Source organism: Scyliorhinus canicula, chromosome 15 (genome assembly GCF_902713615.1).
Source record: "Scyliorhinus canicula chromosome 15, sScyCan1.1, whole genome shotgun sequence".
In the NCBI taxonomy this organism is placed as follows: domain Eukaryota; kingdom Metazoa; phylum Chordata; class Chondrichthyes; order Carcharhiniformes; family Scyliorhinidae; genus Scyliorhinus; species Scyliorhinus canicula.
Window position 1 is genome coordinate 60323302 of NC_052160.1, and position 18813 is coordinate 60342114.

At 47.9% G+C, this 18813-nt stretch overlaps 1 protein-coding gene across 11 annotated transcripts in view; it reads right to left on the bottom strand.

Annotated features, from left to right (window-relative positions):
* Positions 1 to 1962: 1962 nt before the first annotated feature.
* tnrc18 (trinucleotide repeat containing 18) overlaps positions 1963 to 18813 on the bottom strand; it is a 194729-nt gene continuing 177878 nt past the window's right edge. For 9 of the 11 annotated variants that reach the window (XM_038819334.1, XM_038819336.1, XM_038819343.1 and 6 more), the window contains 3 exons: positions 17200 to 18401; positions 12974 to 13210; positions 5393 to 5599 (listed from right to left, as the gene is read on the bottom strand). In XM_038819334.1, the coding sequence (XP_038675262.1) occupies positions 5393 to 5599; positions 12974 to 13210; positions 17200 to 18401 (1646 nt within the window). Of the gene's footprint in view, positions 5600 to 12973; positions 13211 to 17199; positions 18402 to 18813 lie in introns of all 11 variants that reach the window. The other 2 variants (XM_038819344.1, XM_038819339.1) reach the window with 1 other exon arrangement.

The following is an 18813-nucleotide window of genomic DNA, read 5'->3' on the forward strand; positions in this document are numbered from 1 at the left end:
TGGTAACAAAGAGACTGAAGTTGCATTCAGATAACTTGTTACATTTTACTTTGTAAATAAAAAGAGCATCAGCATCACAAGTTGTACATTTAGCTACGGTCGTTATCTCCCCTTAATGCCCAGAAGGTACCTCTCAGCTCGAATAGGGACTGGAGCCAAATGTAATGGGGAGGCACATCCTTAATTTACCCAAACTACAGTCTGACATCTCCTAACTCCTATAAAAATCTCATAAAAGAGAGAAAGAAAAAAAACTTGCATTTCTAGAAGCGCCTTTCACCCAGCTCAGGATGCCCCAAGTGCTTAACAGCCAATGAAGGACTTCTGAAAGTATAGTCAAACTGTAAAGTTACAACATTACCACAAACCAGTTTTAAAAACGCGGAGATTCAGCATTTTCTGTTCAACCTTAGCAAAATGAGCTTTGAACTTGTGATGCCTTTGCACGAACAGTGACAGAACAAAACACAGAGCTTACTTTTTATTCATAGTATTATTAAAATAGTGTTAATGTTTTTAAAACATGGTGGTGGATTATAAATTCAGCATATTTTGGCAATGTGTAGTCAGCTTTTCCAGACATAAATCTGCACCATTTTCTTAGTGCAGCCAGAATGATTAACCTATGGAATATACACCTTGTAATCCTTGACCATGAAGGAGTTTTTGAAATAATACTGGCTTGAATCGAGATGATCCATTTGGGTAGTGTTTAAAATCAATGTTAACAGGTGCTACTGCTAGGAACTGTTGCCCCCTCCTGTTTAACAGCTGACTACAGCTGTTAAGGTGCGAGCTCTCTGATTGTTTCCTGACACAAAAATCTGTCGCTCACAAAGGGGTGAAGAGTTTTGTCAGTTTTTTTGGCCTGGTGCCTAAGTGGGGCTGGTCTTGGCCTGTGCTGATGTGAGTGAGCAGCCTGGTAAAGGTAAAGGAAAGAGCATTTGGGCAGGTGCCCAGAAGGAAGGATGTGGAGAGGAGGAAAGAATAATGAGCAAGAATGCAAATGAACAGCAAAAAAAATTCCGCTAAATTATTATCCATTAGATGCCTCACTAATCTCCAAGATCTTTTAAAAAGTCTTTATTTAGAAAGAAAATATAATACAAGAGCTTCAAAATAAAGGAACTGTTTGTCCTACCTTAATTGTACCCAAAGGTTATGGATCCCTGACTCGGGTGTGAACTTTATTCTAAGCTTTCATTCATATCCAATAGGTGTTGTACAAGAAATATATGCAAGGTTTTTATCCTGGTGACATGCAATCTGTTGCAATAGACTTGAGAGAGACAATATAGGAGTTTAAAGGTTGTATCATGGACAGGGTGGACAGGGCACAGCTGTTCCCCTTAGTCGAAGGGTTAGTTACGAGGGGACACAAGTTCAAGGTGAGCGGCAGGTAAGGGGAATTTTTTTTTTACACAGAGGGTGGAGACGGTCTGAAATGCATTGCCTGGGAGGGTGGTAGAGACGGGTTGCCTCACATCCTTTAAAAAGTGCCTGCATGAGTACTTGGCATGTCATCACATTCAAAGCTATGGGCCAAGTGCTGGCAAATGGGATTAGGTAGGCAGATCAGGTGTTTTCATGCGTCGGTGCAGACTTGATGGGCCGAATTGTATTGTTCTGCACTGCACTGTATTGTTCCATAATTCTGTGTGAATTGATAATATTATTGTAATGGCCAATTTCACTGGAATTTGACACAGTGATAATTTTTTTTCTTTAATAAATTTAGAGTACCCAATTAAAGGGCAATTTACCATGGCCAATCCACCTAGCCTGCACATCTTTGGGTTGTGTGGGTGAAACCAACGCAAACACAGGGAGAATGTGCAAACTTCACACGGACTGTGACCCAGAGTCGGGTTGGAACCTGGGATCCCGGCGCCGTGAGGCAGCAGTGCTAACCTCTGTGGCACTGTACTGCCCCAGTGATAATTTTTTAAGTTCAAGTCCATCATATGAAAGAATTCTGCAGAGGATCTGAATTTCGATCTGAATCATTCACTTTATTTCCCTCCACAGATGCTACCAGACCTGCTGAGTTCATCCAGCATTTTCTGGTTTTATTTTAGATCTCCAGCATCTGCAGTATTTTGCTTTTGAGGTGTTGGGTGTCAAAAGAAAATGTCATTGGGTATAGAGATATGTGAAAATGCTAATGGAAAGGTAGCAAATTAAACCAGCAAATAGATTATTCATAATACTGGAAATTCAGTCAGCAATTGATAAAAGGGATGCGCTCTCAAATATAATCTGTGGTTTGTTCAGACGCTGACTGACTTACTGCCTTAACGTTGGCATTTTTCTGTTTTTATTTTAGATTTCTGACAGTCTACTTCCTTGTACTTCTGCTGAACATGGACAAATAGGGTGTAATAACTCGGCAGGCAAGAATCTCACAGGATTGAGTACAACACTGGTTTTATATATCATTCATTATCACTCGCTGGTGACTTCAGAGTATAAATCGGGCAATATTCCACCTGATCGAGTCAGCTTCCGCTTGGATGGGTTTGGTTCAAATTACCCCCCTGGTGTTTGTAAATACAGGAAATAATATTAGCACGGCTCCCATGTGCATGACAAATAGTGTAGGGAGAGGACACAACACAGTGTTACACAGTACTTGTCAGGTAACAGACAAAATAACCTGATGTCCGAGCCTAGCAAGAGTTGCCCTATAAAGTTGAAATTGGGTCATCTGTAAAGGGACCAATACCTCACCTTCACAACACTTAATACTTAAGAGATTTTTGTTAGCTTTGAGGATACATTATTTTCCGAATGCTTCTGTCTTGCAACAGGATTTCATCTTGGGAGTAAGGAACTCAATTTTAAACAAGCAGGGATAACAAATGCATTTTGGGCCTTTTCAGTGACCAATAAGATGCTGGTGGGGCAATTGACTTGGACGGCAGAACTAAACAGACGGCATCACATCAATTGCCCAGTCCTATTAGAGGGCTGCCACTGGCTTCCAACTTCTGGCTAAAATGCGCTCCTGCCTGCCACTTCTTGTCCTGCTTTGGAATTATGGCTGAAATATTTATGTTCATTATCTCACCAGTTTATAAATAAAACTCGCTTGAAAGTGGGTGTTTCATTTCCTGCCATTTGACGCGTTTTTCATTTATAAAACCACACTTGAGACACAAAACGCTGACGAATTCAAATTAATAAAGATATCCGTGTCATCAAAAGAGCTGCAGCGAAATGCCAGTCTAACAGCGGCCACATAAAGCTAGACTGTCTTTACACAATGTTAATTAAAATTGTATTTGCAGCTTCTCGGGAATCTAGAGGTTAATTAAAAAGGCGGTGAAACAAGACGATAGTTGTACTAGAAGAACTGGTTGCTCTGGTTACAAGTGCGCATTACATTCTAAGGAAGTGGCCTACCTGTGACTGAACATTTCCCATTCTGATAGCTCTGATGCATTCTGGTCTCCTGCAACAGGTGCAAAGTGCAGAGTCTCACATAAGTTGTGCATTTTTTCCAGACCCATGGTCAGGGCACACTGATGTTTTGAATACTTTTGTGTATATACTGAAAAGGACTTGAGCATTAAGCTTTCGGAACATCACAGCAAACACTCTAGTTTAAAAAAGGAACACATTTTGGGATGAATTATTTCAGAGAACTTAACAGTGAGACTGAAAAGAATGGTGAAATTATTTGAAATGAAAATCGCTTATTGTCACGAGTAGGCTTCAAATGAAGTTACTGTGAAAAGCCCCTAGTCGCCATATTCCGGCGCCTGTCCGGGGAGGCTGGTATGAGAATCGAACCGTGCTGCTGGCCTGCTTGAAAAGCCAGCGATTTAGCTGAGTGAGCTAAACCAGCCCCTATTTGGTTTGTTTCGAAAAGTAAAAACTGGTCAGAAGTAGCTGGTGTCAAAAAGACTTTCCATTTGACTTTATTTGCTAAAGTGTGATCTTCAGCTGTTGATCCCACTAAAAACCATGCCAATGCCTGATTTTTTTTTTTCTCTGCAAAAGATTAAGTGACTTTTATTAATGATGTTAGGCACCAGTGAATGTTATGATGAAATTTGAATGGCCCAACTTTAAAAGCCCAACTTGTTCAACAGGGACACCTCTGCTGTATTTTTGTTGATATTATTCATCATAAGCTCCTGCAATATTTAGTTTTAGACGTATTCTAAATATTAATCAGTTCTGAGCCAAAGACAATCCGCTTGGTGGGGGATTTGATGTGGTTGGACTGATTCTGAGCACAAATGTCAACTGTGTCCACTGGGCATGCTCAGTGATGTGGTGCATTGTGGGAATGTGTCTTGCAAGATGGTCAGGGAAGACACCACTCCCAAGGTGTACTAGACTCCAATACATGAAGAGCGTATACTGTAGTTCCACTGACGTGGATTCAAGTGCAAGTGGTTTGCAATTTCCCTGCAAAAGAGGCCTTTTATATGATTCTCTGCAGTTAATACCAATATGGAGTGAACTGCGAGTGGCATTCAAAGGTTAGTTGTAATTATCTGTACAACACATATAAGTATCTATATACACAAATACAATGTGAAAATCTCTCTCCTCACTCTCGATTGTCGGTGATCACCTCTCCTTGGAAGGCATTCGGCAGTGAAATAAGTGCTCTCCATCAACACTATAGTTTTCTTACTTAGTCGCCACCTAGGCAAAATACTGTTCGAGTTCACTGTGAATTTACATCTGTCCATCCCTGGAAGAGTTCATTGATCTCACAAGCTATAAATAGAGCTTAACTCTCTTATATCTCTGATAGGTCAGATTTCCCAGTCATTGGAAAAGACACCATTCAGACATTTGATACAGGACATGAGTAGACCAATCTGACAACTATACATAAAAGTGCTTCCCTTGCCCCAGCTGAACTGAATGAGGCGGAGAAGGAAGTAATCTGTGCTGTAGAAAAATACAATAATATGGTATCTCTTCTAAAACTTATGTTTCTCTTTTTATCGACATGCTCCAAACTCACGACGATGCTCTTCACCTGAAGTGAAACTGAGGCCTTTTGACCTCTGCATGTTCAAACATGACGTCAAACAACAGGTGGTGACCACCAGCACCAGCACAGGATCCTAATCAAAAGGAGCCAAAAAATGTCCAGACTAGATGGCGAAATGACGTCATCCTATTCACTCGTACTAAGCGCGTAAACCATTCTTTGTCTGTGCCTGTGGGGAGCCTTGCTGGTTGGGAACACAGGTCAGCTAACTTTCCCCAGACTGACAGGCACTGCTGGAGGCCCGTTCTGGCAAAAAAACAGCTATGGACCGGAGTAGCCACTTCCTGGGAAGTTCCAATGCTTTGTCCCGTCTTTATTTAGTTTTCCCTGAAAGGCGCAGATTCTTGATGCCACTCCACCTTCGTTTATACCTCAGCAAATGATGGGCACACCATCCGTGTTGAAGATCATGCCTGTGGTTGGCTCGTATGTTCCAGCCAAATGATACAAGTCCTCACTATCTTGGTACTTCTTAGTCTTCGCCATCAACTCATACTGGTCAAGGTTGACCACCTGACACTTGTGGGAGATGGTCTGGACGTCATTTTCGTCTATGTGCGAAGACTGGTACAAAGCACGCTGAGGAGGGAAAAGGAAGAATATCATGGAATCTTACAGCACAGAACATGACCCTTTGGCCCATTGTGCCCCTGCTAATTTTGAATACAAAATTACACAAATGTAGACAGCCAATCTGCATTTTGCTTTTGCACTGGAAGTATGTGACGACTGTCATTCTGGTTACACTTGCACACACTGAGCACAGTGAATCATCTGAAATGAAAAACAATTCTGTCCACAGTCACTCATTTTTATCTATCTGATGAGACTATTTAAGACCAGACTTATCTCCATTTTGCAGATAAGGTGGAGGGATGTGCACCCTGAAAGGAGGCGCAATAATAATAAATCAAATTGGATCTCCCTAATTTCCGGAAAAGGTATCAGAAATGTGTGACATCAACTCGCCCCGAAATTCGGGTACATCAGTTCATGGAGGGGGCAAATGGTAAATGCCCTGTGCCAGAAAGATTGGGGCCAAGTCTCCCAGGGTATTGAGCCTTGGAGCTCATTGTCAGGGAGCAGGTGCAGCGGCCCACTGGTAAAGACCACATAAAGTCTGAGGACAGAATAAACAAACAAATCCAACTGCTGCAAGCACTGCATGGCAAACTGGTCTTGGCGAGGGAGACCATCAAACAGTTCTTAGGTCCCTTGTTTACACATATTGCCTCTTCATTTATTTGCCCGTACCAAATTTGGCTGTCACACACTTCCTATCTGGCTTTTGGAGTCATCCGTGTAACCTGCTTAATGTCTGAAAACTTGAACACTGTGTGTCTCAATATTTAGACCCCTAAGTTTCCAGGATTTTCTATTTGGTCAGTCGAATACAGAAAACATAAGTCTTCCCCAGTGGCTTGGGGAGTTAACTCAGTGAAGCAAGCGAAACATACAAACTAGGAACTGTGAAACTTGACTGGTACCCATCCTGGTGGCAGGAAAGGTGCCACCATTGGCATCAGCACTATCAGGTTAGGAAGGGGAAAGATTGCCATCCAGTACTGTGTGCTGGAGATAGATGTCTGCATGTTGGGAGGTAGACCCAATTAGATGTGTCTACTATGCCCTCTGATGTTGAAAGGGAATACCAACACCCATTGTCAGGGCTCGTTGATGAATAGTTGTTTGTGGCCAATTATGCTGAGGACATGTGGAACCATACCCCAGAAAAACACACTCGCTTTCAGGAGAGGGAGCAGGCAGAACACTGTAAAGAAAGGATCAGCAGGTTGATGGTTACTATCGCAGGATTTTCTAACTGGTTAATAGTCTGCATGGTTGTCTGATAAAATGTTGCAATCAGGAATGTGGCTTGACGACTTCCGGCTAAGCCGCACGTTCGGCAGCTCCCGCCAGGAACGGACTTTTGGGCTCTTTTTAGGGCCCCCAGCGGTAGTTATTCGACGATTCCCGACGTGGGAAGGAGTTAGCAGCAGTTCCCCATCGGTATATGGCCTGGACCAGGAGTGGGGCGAGCAAGAGAGCGGTGGCAGCGCCAAAGCAAAAGCGAGGGAAGAAGCACAAGATGGCGGCCGCTGGAGACCAAGAGGCATGGAGGCAGAGGGCGCAGGAGCAGCAGGAGACTCTCCGGCGCTGCTTTCGGGAGCTCAAAGCAGAGCTGCTACAGCCATTGAAGGCTTCCATCAACAAGCTGCTAGAGACTCAGGCAGCCCAGGGGGTGGCAATCCGGGAGATCCGACAGCAGGCCTCTGAAAGAGAGGATGAGGCCTCAGCCCTCGCGGTAAAGGTGAAGATGCATGAGGCGCTCCACAAAAAGTGGCAGGAGCGGTTCGAGGAGATGGAGAACCGGTCGAGGCGGAAAAATTTGCGGATCCTGGGCCTCCCGGAGGGGCTGGAGGGGTCGGACCTGGGGGCCTACGTGGTCGTCCTGCTGAATTCGCTGATGGGAACTGGCTCCTTCCAGGGGCCCCTGGAGTTGGAGGGGGCCCACAGAATACAGAGGCCCAAGCCGAATGAGCCGCCACGGGCGGTGCTGGTGCGGTTCCACCGGTTCGCTGACCGGGAGTGTGTGCTCAGGTGGGCCAAGAAGGAGCGGAGTAGCAGGTGGGAGAATGCGGTGGTGCGGATCTACCAGGACTGGAGTGCGGAGGTGGCTAAGCGGAGAGCCGGGTACAACCGGACGAAGGCGGTGCTACACAGCAAAGGAGTGAAGTTCGGCATGTTGCAGCCGGCGCGTTTGTGGGTCACCTACAAGGACCGGCACATTTACTTCGAGTCCCCGGAGGAGGCGTGGGCCTCTGTGCAGGCCGAGAAGTTGGACTTAAACTGAGGGTTGGGTGCGGGGGTCTGTATGTAACTGTGTTATTTTCTGAGGGGGGGCTTTCTGTTTAATGCTGGTTCTGTGTTGTTTTCAGGGTGGGTGGGGCACTGTCTTTTTGCGTGGGTTCGGTGGATGGGCTCGAGGTGGGGGTAGGTTTGCAGTGTGGGGAGCTGATGGTGGAAACGGGGCTGGGGCCCCGCGAGGGGCTTGGGCCGACAATGGGAGCTGCCTTCGAGGAGGCGGGGTCGGGCAGGTAGAAAGCGCAGGCTTTTTCCTGCGCTGAGGGTTGATGGGGGCGGGGTTGGAGCTGAGAAGCGCAGGCTTTTTATTTCCCGCATCAGAGCGGGAGGGGGAGGAGGAGAGCCTGCTGGTGGGCACTGGGGAGGAGGCGTAGTCGGGAGGGGTCGGAGGAATGGCGGGAGTTGCCGGGGTCAACAGGAGTCAGCTGGCTTACGGGTGTACTATGGAGGGAGTAACGTGGCTAGGAGGGGTCCGAGCTTGGGGGGGTACCGGGTTGCTGCTGGAATGGCCAGGAAGGAGCTGGAGTATGCAGGGGGGGTCGGGATGGGGGCTTGCCGCCGTGGGGAAGGGGCCGAGCGGGGGGCGTTGGCCAGTGGCGTGCAGAGGTAGGGTTATGGCTAGTTGGTGGGGGAGGGGGGGCAGGGAGCCCCCTGATCCAGCTGGTAACTTGGAATGTGAGGGGACTGAATGGGCCGGTCAAACGGGCCCGTGTGTTTACGCAGCTGAAGGGGCTGAAGGCGGATGTGGCCATGCTTCAGGAGACGCACCTGAAGGTGGCGGATCAGGTTAGATTGAGGAAGGGATGGGTAGGCCAAGTGTTTCATTCGGGGCTGGATGCAAAAAATCAGGGGGTGGCAATCCTGGTGGGGAAGAGGGTGTCGTTTGAGGTGTCAAATGTGGTGGCGGACAGCGGCGGGAGGTATGTGATGGTGAGCGGCAAGCTGCAGGGGGAGCGGATGGTGCTGGTGAATGTATACACCCCGAACTGGGACGATGCGGGTTTTATGCGGCGCATGTTGGGCCGCATTCCAGATCTGGAGACGGGGGGGGGGGGGGGGGGGGGGGGGGGGCCTGATAATGGGGGGGGGACTTCAATACAGTGCTGGATCCCCCATTGGATCGATCCAGGTCCAGGACGGGTAGGAGGCCAGCGGCGGCTAAGGTGCTGAGGGGGTTTATGGACCAGATGGGAGGGGTGGATCCTTGGAGGTTTGCGAGGCCGAGGGCCAGGGAGTTTTCATTCTTCTCCCATGTGCATAAGGCCTATTACCGGATCAATTTTTAAATTATGAGCAGGGGGCTGGTTTCGAGGGTGGAGGATGCCGAATATTCGGCGATAGTCATTTCGGATCATGCCCCGCACTGGGTGGACCTCGAGCTGGGGGAGGAGAGAGACCAGCGACCGCTCGGGCGCTTGGAGGTGGGGCTGCTGGCGGACGAGGAGGTGGGCGGGCGGGTTCGAGGATGTATCAAGAGGTACCTGGAGGCCAATGATAATGGGGAGGTTCGAGTGGGGATGGTCTGGGAGGCATTGAAGGGTGATTAGAGGGGAGTTGATCTCCATCCGAGCCCATAGGGAGAGGAGAGAGCAGAGAGAGAGGGAGAGGCTGGTGCGGGAGTTGGTGAGGGTAGACAGGAGATACGCGGAGGCTCCGGAGGAGGGATTGCTGGGGGAGCGGCGTAGTCTTCAGGCCAAGTTCGACTTACTGACCACCAGAAAGGCGGAAGCTCAGTGGAGGAAGGCACAGGGAGCGGTTTATGAATATGGGGAGAAGGCGAGTAGGATGCTGGCGCATCAGCTCCGTAAGCGGGATGCGGCCAGGGAGATTGGTGGAGTTAAGGATAGGGGGGGGGGAACGTGGTCTGACGGGGGGCAGACATCAATAGGGTCTTCAGGGACTTTTACGGGGAATTGTATTGGTCTGAACCCCCAGCGGAGGGGGGTGGGGGGGGGGAATGGGGCATTTCTTGGACCGGCTGAGGTTCCCGAAGGTGGAGGAGGGACAGGTGGAGGGACTGGGGGCGCCGGTTGAGTTGGTCAAATGGATAGGGAGCCTGCAGTCGGGGAAGGCGCCAGGGCCGGATGGGTTCCTGGTCGAATTCTATAAAATGTATGCAGACCTGCTGGGTCCCCTGTTGGTTAGGACCTTTAACGAGGCAAGGGAGGTGGGGGGCTTTGCCTCCGACTATGTCCCGGGCGCTGATTTCCTTGATCCTTAAACGGAACAAGGACCCCCTGCAGTGTGGATCATACAGGCCGATCTCGCTGTTAAATGTAGACGCCACGCTGTTGGCGAAGATCTTGGCCACAAGGATAGAGGACTGTGTGCCGTGGGTCATCCACGAGGACCAGACGGGGTTCGTGAAGGGAAGGCAGCTGAACACCAACATACTGAGGCTCTTGAATGTTATTATGATGCCGGCGGTAGCGGGGGAAGCGGAGATAGTGGTGGCGCTAGACGCGGAGAAGGCCTTTGATAGGGTTGAGTGGGGGTACTTGTGGGAGGTGCTGGAAAGCTTTGGGTTTGGGAGGGGTTTGTCAGATGGGTGAGGTTGTTATATGAGGGCCCGATGGCGAGCGTGGCCACGAATAGGAGGAGATCGGAGTACTTTCGGTTATACCGAGGGACGAGACAGGGGTGTCCCTTGTCCCCCTTGCTCTTTGCGTTGGCGATCGAACCCCTGGCCATGGCGTTGAGGGAGTCGAGGAAATGGAGGGGACTGGTGCGGGGTGGGGAGGAGCACCGAGTGTCATTTTATGCGGATGACTTTTTGCTATATGTGGCAGACCCAGTGGGGGGAATGCCGGAGGTGATGAAGATTCTCAGGGAATTTGGGGACTTCTCAGGGTTTAAGCTCAACCTGGGTAAGAGCGAGCTGTTCGTCGTGCACCCGGGGGACCAGGAGGAGGGGATTCGTAGGCTCCCACTAAAAAGGGCGGAGAGGTGCTTTAGGTACTTGGGGGTCCAGGTGGCCAGGAGCTGGGGGGGCCCTGCATAAGCTTTACCTTACAAGGCTGGTGGAGCAAATGGAGGAGGAGTTTAAGAGGTGGGACATGTTGCCGCTGTCGCTGGCGGGCAGGGTGCAGTCAGTCAAGATGACGGTGCTCCCGAGGCTTTTGTTTCTGTTCCAGTGCCTCCCCATCCTTATCCCGAATGCCTTTTTTAGGAGGGTCAACAGGAGTATTATGGGATTTGTATGGGCGCACGGGACCCCGAGGGTGAGAAGGGTGTTTCTGGAGCGGGGCAGCGATAGGGGGGGGGCTGGCGCTGCCCAACCTCTGTGGGTACTATTGGGCTGCCAACGCAGCGATGGTTCGTAAGTGGGTAATGGACGGGGAAGGGGCAGCATGGAAGAGGATGGAGATGGCGTCCTGTGTGGACACGAACCTGGAGGCGCTGGTAACGGCACCGTTGCCGCTCCCTCCAACGAGATATACCACGAGCCCGGTGGTGGCAGCTACCCTCAAAATTTGAGGGCAATAGAGACGGCACAGGGGGGAGGTGGGGGTCTCGATGGGGTCCCCGATACGGGGGAACCACCGGTTTGTTCCAGGGAGAATCGATGGCGAGTTCCTGAGTTGGCACAGGGCAGGTGTTAGGAGATTGAGGGACCTGTTTGTAGATGGGAAGTTTGCGAGCCTAGGTGAGTTAGAGGAGAATTTTGGGCTCCCCCTGGGGAACATTTTTAGGTATATGCAGGTAAGGGCGTTTGGCAGGTGGCGGTTCCCTCTGTTGCCCCCACGTGGGGTCCAGGACAGGGTGCTCTCGGGGGGGGTGGGTTGGAGGGGGGAGGATTTCGGACATGTACCAAGTGATGAAGGAGGTAGACGAGGCCTCGGTGGAGGGGCTGAAGGGTAAATGGGAAGAGTTGCTGGGTGAGGAGATTGAGGAGGGGACGTGGGTGGATGCTCTGGAAAGAGTGAACTCCTCTTCATGTGCGAGGCTTAGCCTCATACAGTTCAAGGTGCTGCATTGGGCTCATATGACCGGGACGAGGATGAGTAGGTTCTTTGGGGGCGAAGACAGGTGTACTAGGTGCTTGGGGAGCCCAGCGAACCATGCCCATATGTTCTGGGCATGCCCAGCGCTGGGGGAATTTTGGAAGGGGGTAGCAAGCACGGTGTCAAGGGTGGTAGGATCCAGGGTCAAGCCAGGCTGGGGACTCGCAATATTTGGGGTTGCAGTGGAGCCGGGAGTGCAGGAGGCAAAAGAGGCCGGTGTTCTGGCCTTTGCGTCCCTAGTAGCCCGGCGGTGGATTCTTCTTCAGTAGAAGGATACGAGGCGCCCAAGCGTGGAGGCCTGGATCAACGATATGGCGGGGTTCATCAAATTGGAGAGAGTGAAATTTGCCCTGAGGGGATCAGTACAGGGTTTTTTCAGGCGGTGGCAGCCTTTCCTGGACTTCCTGGCAGAACGGTAGGGAAATAGGCCGGCAGCAGCAGGAGCCCGGGGGGGGGGGTCGTTTCGGTGGGTTGGGTCGAAGGGGCGTGTACATGTGTTCTTTGGTTATGACGGGTGTTAATCTCTTTCTTCTTTTTGTAGTTAATCGGTTTGTTCTTTCTTGTTTTTCTTAGTTGTTCATTTTTTTTTGTTGTTAATATTTTCTGTTATTGATATTTTGTGAAAATCTGAATAAAAACTATTTTAAAAAAAGGAATGTGGCTTGACAAACCAAACCTAAAGATGAATGAAAACCTTACAGGTAACAGTCTGATACCAATTTATGTGTTGCTAATCATAGAACAGAATCATAGAATCCCTACAGTGCAGGAGGAGGCCATTTGGCCCATCGGGTCTACACCGACCCCCCTGAAAGAGCACCCTACCCAGGCCCACTTCCCCGCTCTACCCCGTTAACCCCAGTCACTAAGGGGCAATTTAGCATGGCCAATCCTTCTAATCTGAATTTTGGAGTCCTACTATAATCCATAAAAGAAAATAGATCCCCCGTAAATTGCAATAGTCATTCAAACGTTAGAGTATATTCATTACCAGGAAACTACATGACCAGGAGCTGCTCCCAGGTGTGTTAATGGGTTAAAGGTTTGAGTTTGAAAACGACCAAAGATTGCTTTCCAAACTCACCTTGCCATCGTTGAGTTTTTTACCCAGGTTGGTCTCTTCTGGGTGGTAGAACCATTTCACTCGCACCACCATGTTGTTGCCCCAGGACTCCCACATGCTTTGAATCCTACCAATGTACGGCAAGTTGGGGCGTCCGGCAGAGAGGAAGACGGCACAGTCTCCAAGGCGAATGATTTCTTTGCCTCTGACAATAGCTTTGTAGAAGAGTTTCTTCGCTTTCCCTTTCATTCCTCTCCTCTGCATAAAGATGAGGTGTGTTAATCATTAGTATAGTAATCGTGACGCTTGCTTTCCAGCTTATAGACTGAGATACAGAGGCAGAAGGAGGACAGCTTCTGGTGTTCATTAAGGTAAGGGTGGGTCATTTGTAACTCTATGTGTCACAGCAAGTAGATTTTCAAACACATTGCAAATACAAATATTACAAAGCCTTTCTATAGCCTTTCCTTTCAGACTCTGTTTTTGACACAAACTGATGCTGTGGAATACTGAACTGGGTGAAAATATTTCCATTGATAAGTAACTCCATATACCTACACTACACGACAAAAGCAGAAATGTTCTAAAGAGCAGGTTTCTCGAAGGAGCCCAGAGCTTTTAGCAGCTGCCATTCCAGTTTAAGTTAAATAAGAAACAATACAACAATACTTCTTTTTTTTAAAAATCAATATGTTCCGTAAAGTATTGTCGACTATTTCTTCACCCCAATGGGAGTAGACAGGAAGAAACCTTTTCCCCTTGGTGAAGGGATCAATGACCAGGGGGCATAGATTTAAGGTGAGGGGCAGGAGGTTTAGAGGGCATAGGAGGAAAAATTGTGTCACCCAGATGGTGGTGGGAACTCGCTGCCTGAAAGGATGGGGGAGGCAGATACCCTCATTACATTTAAGAAGTATTTAGATGTGCACTTGCGATGCAAAGCCTACAAGGTTATGGGTAAAGTGCAGGAAGGTGGGACTAGAATAGTTCGGTGTTATTTTGACCGGGTCCGACGTGATGGGCCAAAGGGCCTTTTCTACACTGTACTTTAACTCTATAAAATGTTTTGCTCAGAGGGCCTTGAAAGGTCACATCTCCATCATCAGATTTCTGTATTTTTCAGTATTGGTTGAAAAGCTACCATCTGAACTTTGTGGCTTTAAATATATGTCAATAAATAAAATGTTTTCTGCAATATTCGAATCGATAAGTAGAAATGCGATTGTATTGAACCTTAGTTGGACCACACTACCATGTGCAGCTCTGGTCTCCACAATATAAAAAGGATACCGGGGCACTGGAGGGGGCGGGGAGAAGATTTACAAGGGCAGAAAAGTGTGGGTTTACATATCAGGAGAGGATTGACAGGCTGGATCTCTTTACTCATGAAAAACGAAGGCTGCGAGGTGATCTAATACAAGTCTGTAAAGTAATGTAGGTATTTGCAGGCTAGATGGCGGGCAAATGTTCCCACTTGCAGGGGAAGAGTAAAACAAGAGGCCATTAATCAAATACAATCACCAAGAAATCCAAAAGGAAATTCAGAAGAAACATCTTCACCCAGAGAGTGGTGAGAATGTGGAACTGGCTCCTAAAGGGCGTGGCTGAGGCGAATAATGTAGATTAATTTAAGGGAAAGCTAAAAAGCCAATGGGGGAGTAGAGAATGCAGGGTAATCAGCTGACAAATGAAGGAGGATGGAAAGAAGCTTGAGTGGCAGCAGCGATTGGTTGGGCCGAATGGCCTGTTTCTGTTTCATACATGCTATGGGGAGAGGGGGAGGTTCCGGGGCGGGGACATGCGGACCTAATACAAGAAGAGGTTTCTCCAAACAGAAAACTTTGTAAAGTCTTACAGCAGCATATCTGCCGCCGAATTCATATTGCTGACATGCTTCAGCTAAACAGCCCAGTTTATGCCACCCTAACACAATGCCAGGTCAGCAGTGATTTCAGAGTCACTGATGTCCCAAGCTATGTTGCTTGGATCTGTGCAACATTTTCCAATTGCTGAGGATGACAATAGTGAGCGAAACTGTACAATGCTGGGCTGATGTTTGAGAGTTTAGTCAGAAACACAGGTCTCTCCATTTACAATTATTAACCAAAAAAGGAAAAGGCTTGAATTTATATAGCACCTTTCATGACCAATGGACATTTCAACGCACTTTACAGCAAATGAAGTAGTTCTTGCAGTCACTGTTGTAATGTAGGAAGCACAGTGGCCAATTCGCATACAGCAAGATCCCACAAATAACAAAGTGATATCGACCAAGATCATTAATTTTGCTGATGTTAATTGAGGGATAAGTATTGACCAGGACACCAGGGAGAATTCTGCTGCTACACTTCGGAAAGTATGGTGGGATCGTTTATGTCCACTTAACAGGGCTCACTGTGCCTTTGTTTAACAAATGATCCAAAAGGTGGCACGACTGACAATGCAGCATGCCTTGCACTGTGCTCCTGAACCTGGTGTGGAAGCCACAGGCTCCTGATTCAGAGTGCTGGCCACTGAACCAGGGCTGACACCAATAGGAGACATACTAGTACTATCACAGGTTCCAGCATTGGTCAGAAGAGGAAAGGAAACAGGTCAAATTACTGGCATATGATTTTTAATTGTTAGGACTAGATTCAATTTAACAGGAATTTGGTTCACTGTAAGTCAGTCATGGAGGAGTTGTATTGTCAGGGTTACTCAGGTGCAGTCAGGAGTGGAACCCAAGGAGATATTTCTGTTGTCCAGCCTGAGAAAACTCAGGTTAATTGTTAACCTGGGTGGGAAAAGCTTTTCGCGAGGGCTCGGGTGACTGGTGAGGGTGGCCAGGAGTCTTTGCACGGCTGGCGCCACATTTTTAGGCGCAACCGCTGCAGGTCGTCGTCGTGCGCACGCGTGGCCATGGACCTGGCCATTCTCCGGCCATTTTTGCTTCATAGAACATAGATCATACAGTGCAAAAGGAGGCCTTTTGGCTCATCGAGTCTGCACCGACCCATTTAAGCCCTCACTTCCACCCTATCCCCGTAACCCAATAACCCCATCTAACCTTTTTGGTCACTAAGGGCAATTTATCATGGCCAATCCACCTAACCTGCACGTCTTTGGACTGTGGGAGGAAACCGGAGCACCCGGAGGAAACCCACGCAGACACTGGGAGAACGTGCAGACTCCGCACAGACAGTGACCCAGCGGGGAATCGAACCTGGGACTCTGGCGCTGTGAAGCCACAGTGCTATCCACTTGTGCTACTGTGCTGCCCATAAACTGGTAACTTATATGTTCTGGCGTCAGGATGAAAACCTTCAAATTCTACGTATAATTGGAGATCTCAACTCCATCAAATCCTCAATGCCCCAGCATGTCATCTCATTCACACATGCACTCCATCCTTTACCAGCCCCTCCCAAGTCTCCATCAGTCCACCCAGATCCTCCAGCACCCTAACTCAGAGCTCTCTAACCAGCAGGTTCAGAGGCCTTTTAACAGTTCATTTACAGCTCCCAATCTTTTCCGTAACCAAAAATTGCAAAGTCAAGAAACGTAAAAGTAGCACTGTTGTCGTGGAGATAAAGGCTAACACTTTTGTTGTGAGGAGCAATTTTTATGGTTGCTTCCAATATTAGTTGTAAGAAAACTGAAAATGATAAATGATTTAAAATGCATTTTTAGAAGTAAAATTTTCAATCATGAGAATCAAAAGCTGAAGAAAATGTCTTAATTTAATGCATTTTAAGTTGAAGTCCATTTTAAAGATGATTTAACGAACAAAATGATGGTTTAAAAAAGTTAAAATGCAATAACTCAGAGCTAGGTCTATTTTAATTTTGATTTTTTTTCCCCCCTCTACTGATGAATAAATTCAATTATATGTGCAAAATGTCCATTTGGTTTTGAAATGTCAAATTTTAATCTTGCAGCATCTGATCGTTTTCAGTTTTCATTTGAAATGTGTTTCAAAAGGTTCGTCAGATGAAAAAGGGTTGCTAAACCCTGTCCTAATCCCTCTGACAACCAATGTCACCCCAACTTTCGATGCTCACCCAGCAACATGGGGCTTCAACCAGTTTATTTTTAAACAATAAATATAACCTTGTACAAAATGATGCAAGCATTGGAAATATTCCTCCCTTTATTTCAAATCATCACAATTTGCTTCGTAGCTTTAATCTGGAGATCCATTGATTGAATGGGTTATGATATTTCAACTGTACTCATCTTATTTTTAAGATATGGATAATATTTACCTGAGTAGGCTTCCCAAACCATTTCCAAAGTTGTCTGGCGGGTAGAAAGGCAGCGATTTTGGGCCGGTTCTCCACCGATGGCAGCCGTTGTCGTTTGGCTAGCTCCTTTGTTGTTGGCAGGTGGATGCCTTCCCGTTTCTTCGGCTTACTTTTGCCCTTAGTCTGCTGCTGCTTCTGCTTTTGCCTTTGGGCTTGCTGCTGGGGCTGTGGCTCAGGGGGCACGCGGGTCTGTTGCGCTGACGACACGGTGGGCGCAGGGGTGGACTGGTAGCTGGACTCCTCGTCAGAACTGCAGGACGAGTCTTCGTCCGTGGTCGATGACGATGAGGATGAGCTAGACGAGGAAGAGGAAGAGGATGAGGAACTGGAGGATGAAGACTGGGACGACGATGATGCCGGCGATGAAGCTCTTGAGCTTGTTGTACTGCTGCTTCTCTGAGCCTCTCCCGTGTTGTTTTGTTGATCATCGTCGCCATCAGACTCTGGACTGCTACTACTGCTCGCACTATTTTGCCCATCTTCCTTCTCCTTGTTCTTTATTTTGGTTTTAGTGTCGGAGTTGTTGCCAAATGTCCCACCAGAGTAAGCAGCTCCCACGTTAGGTTCCTTCTTCACGCCCTTACTTTTCGAGAGTTTCTGCTTGAATTCACTGCTGCTAGTTGCTGCTGTGAAGGTCAGGTTGAGCAAGGCTTTGTTATCCATCTTGCACGTTAGGTTTTGATCTTCCATCATCATTGCTTTGGTCTTCTTCGTTTTGGGTGACATCACCCCTTCGTGGTCTAACTTAATGAGAATCTCCGCCTCCAGTTGTTTCCTTAGTCCCTTCACGACTGTCCCAAATTCTTGACCTTCTTCTTCCACTTTCTTCCCCTTCTTTGCTTTCACATTTGTTCCAGCGCTCTCGGAGGTGGCAAACGAGTCCAACTGACCCGGAAGCTCACCATATGTTTCCACGGGAAGAACGTTCCCAAAGACGGGAGACGGGAAGGCGGGGGGCTGCTGTGCATTTTGTTTTGGGACGAGCCGCACCTTACCGATTTTCTTCTTCTTCTCATTGGCGACTCGAGATGGAGCTCCATCAACGTTCCTTTTTTGGAGACACTTCCGTGTGGTTTTCATAACCTGTTTGCTCTGGCTGTCTGCATCGGCCTGACTCTCCACCAGCCCAGAAACCTCGGTCTGATCGGAGACTGTCTCAGCTCCTAAACGAGTGTAAGAGAAGAAGAGAAACCTCTCAATTATTTAATATTTTCTTCCATTATTTCCTTGTGCAAAGCATTGCCTTCTCTCTCAGATAGGCAGAAATGGGGCCATTGTTCTAGTCAGAGAAGTTCAGGAGGTTCCCCAGTGACATTGGTCAATAGTTTTCCCTCAAGTACATCACTAAAAAAGATTATCTGGGAATTTTTAAATGTTGCTATAGTTGGAGTCTTACCATGTACAAATTGGCTGTGGTGGTTGCTACATTACAACAGTGGCTGCACTATGAGCCTATTCCCTGCTAGCAGACAGAATTTGGCACCAACGGAGGCAATGGCGTAGTTGTATTGTACGAGACTACCAATTCTGAGACCCAGGGTTCAAATCCCACCATGGCGAATGGTGAAATATGGA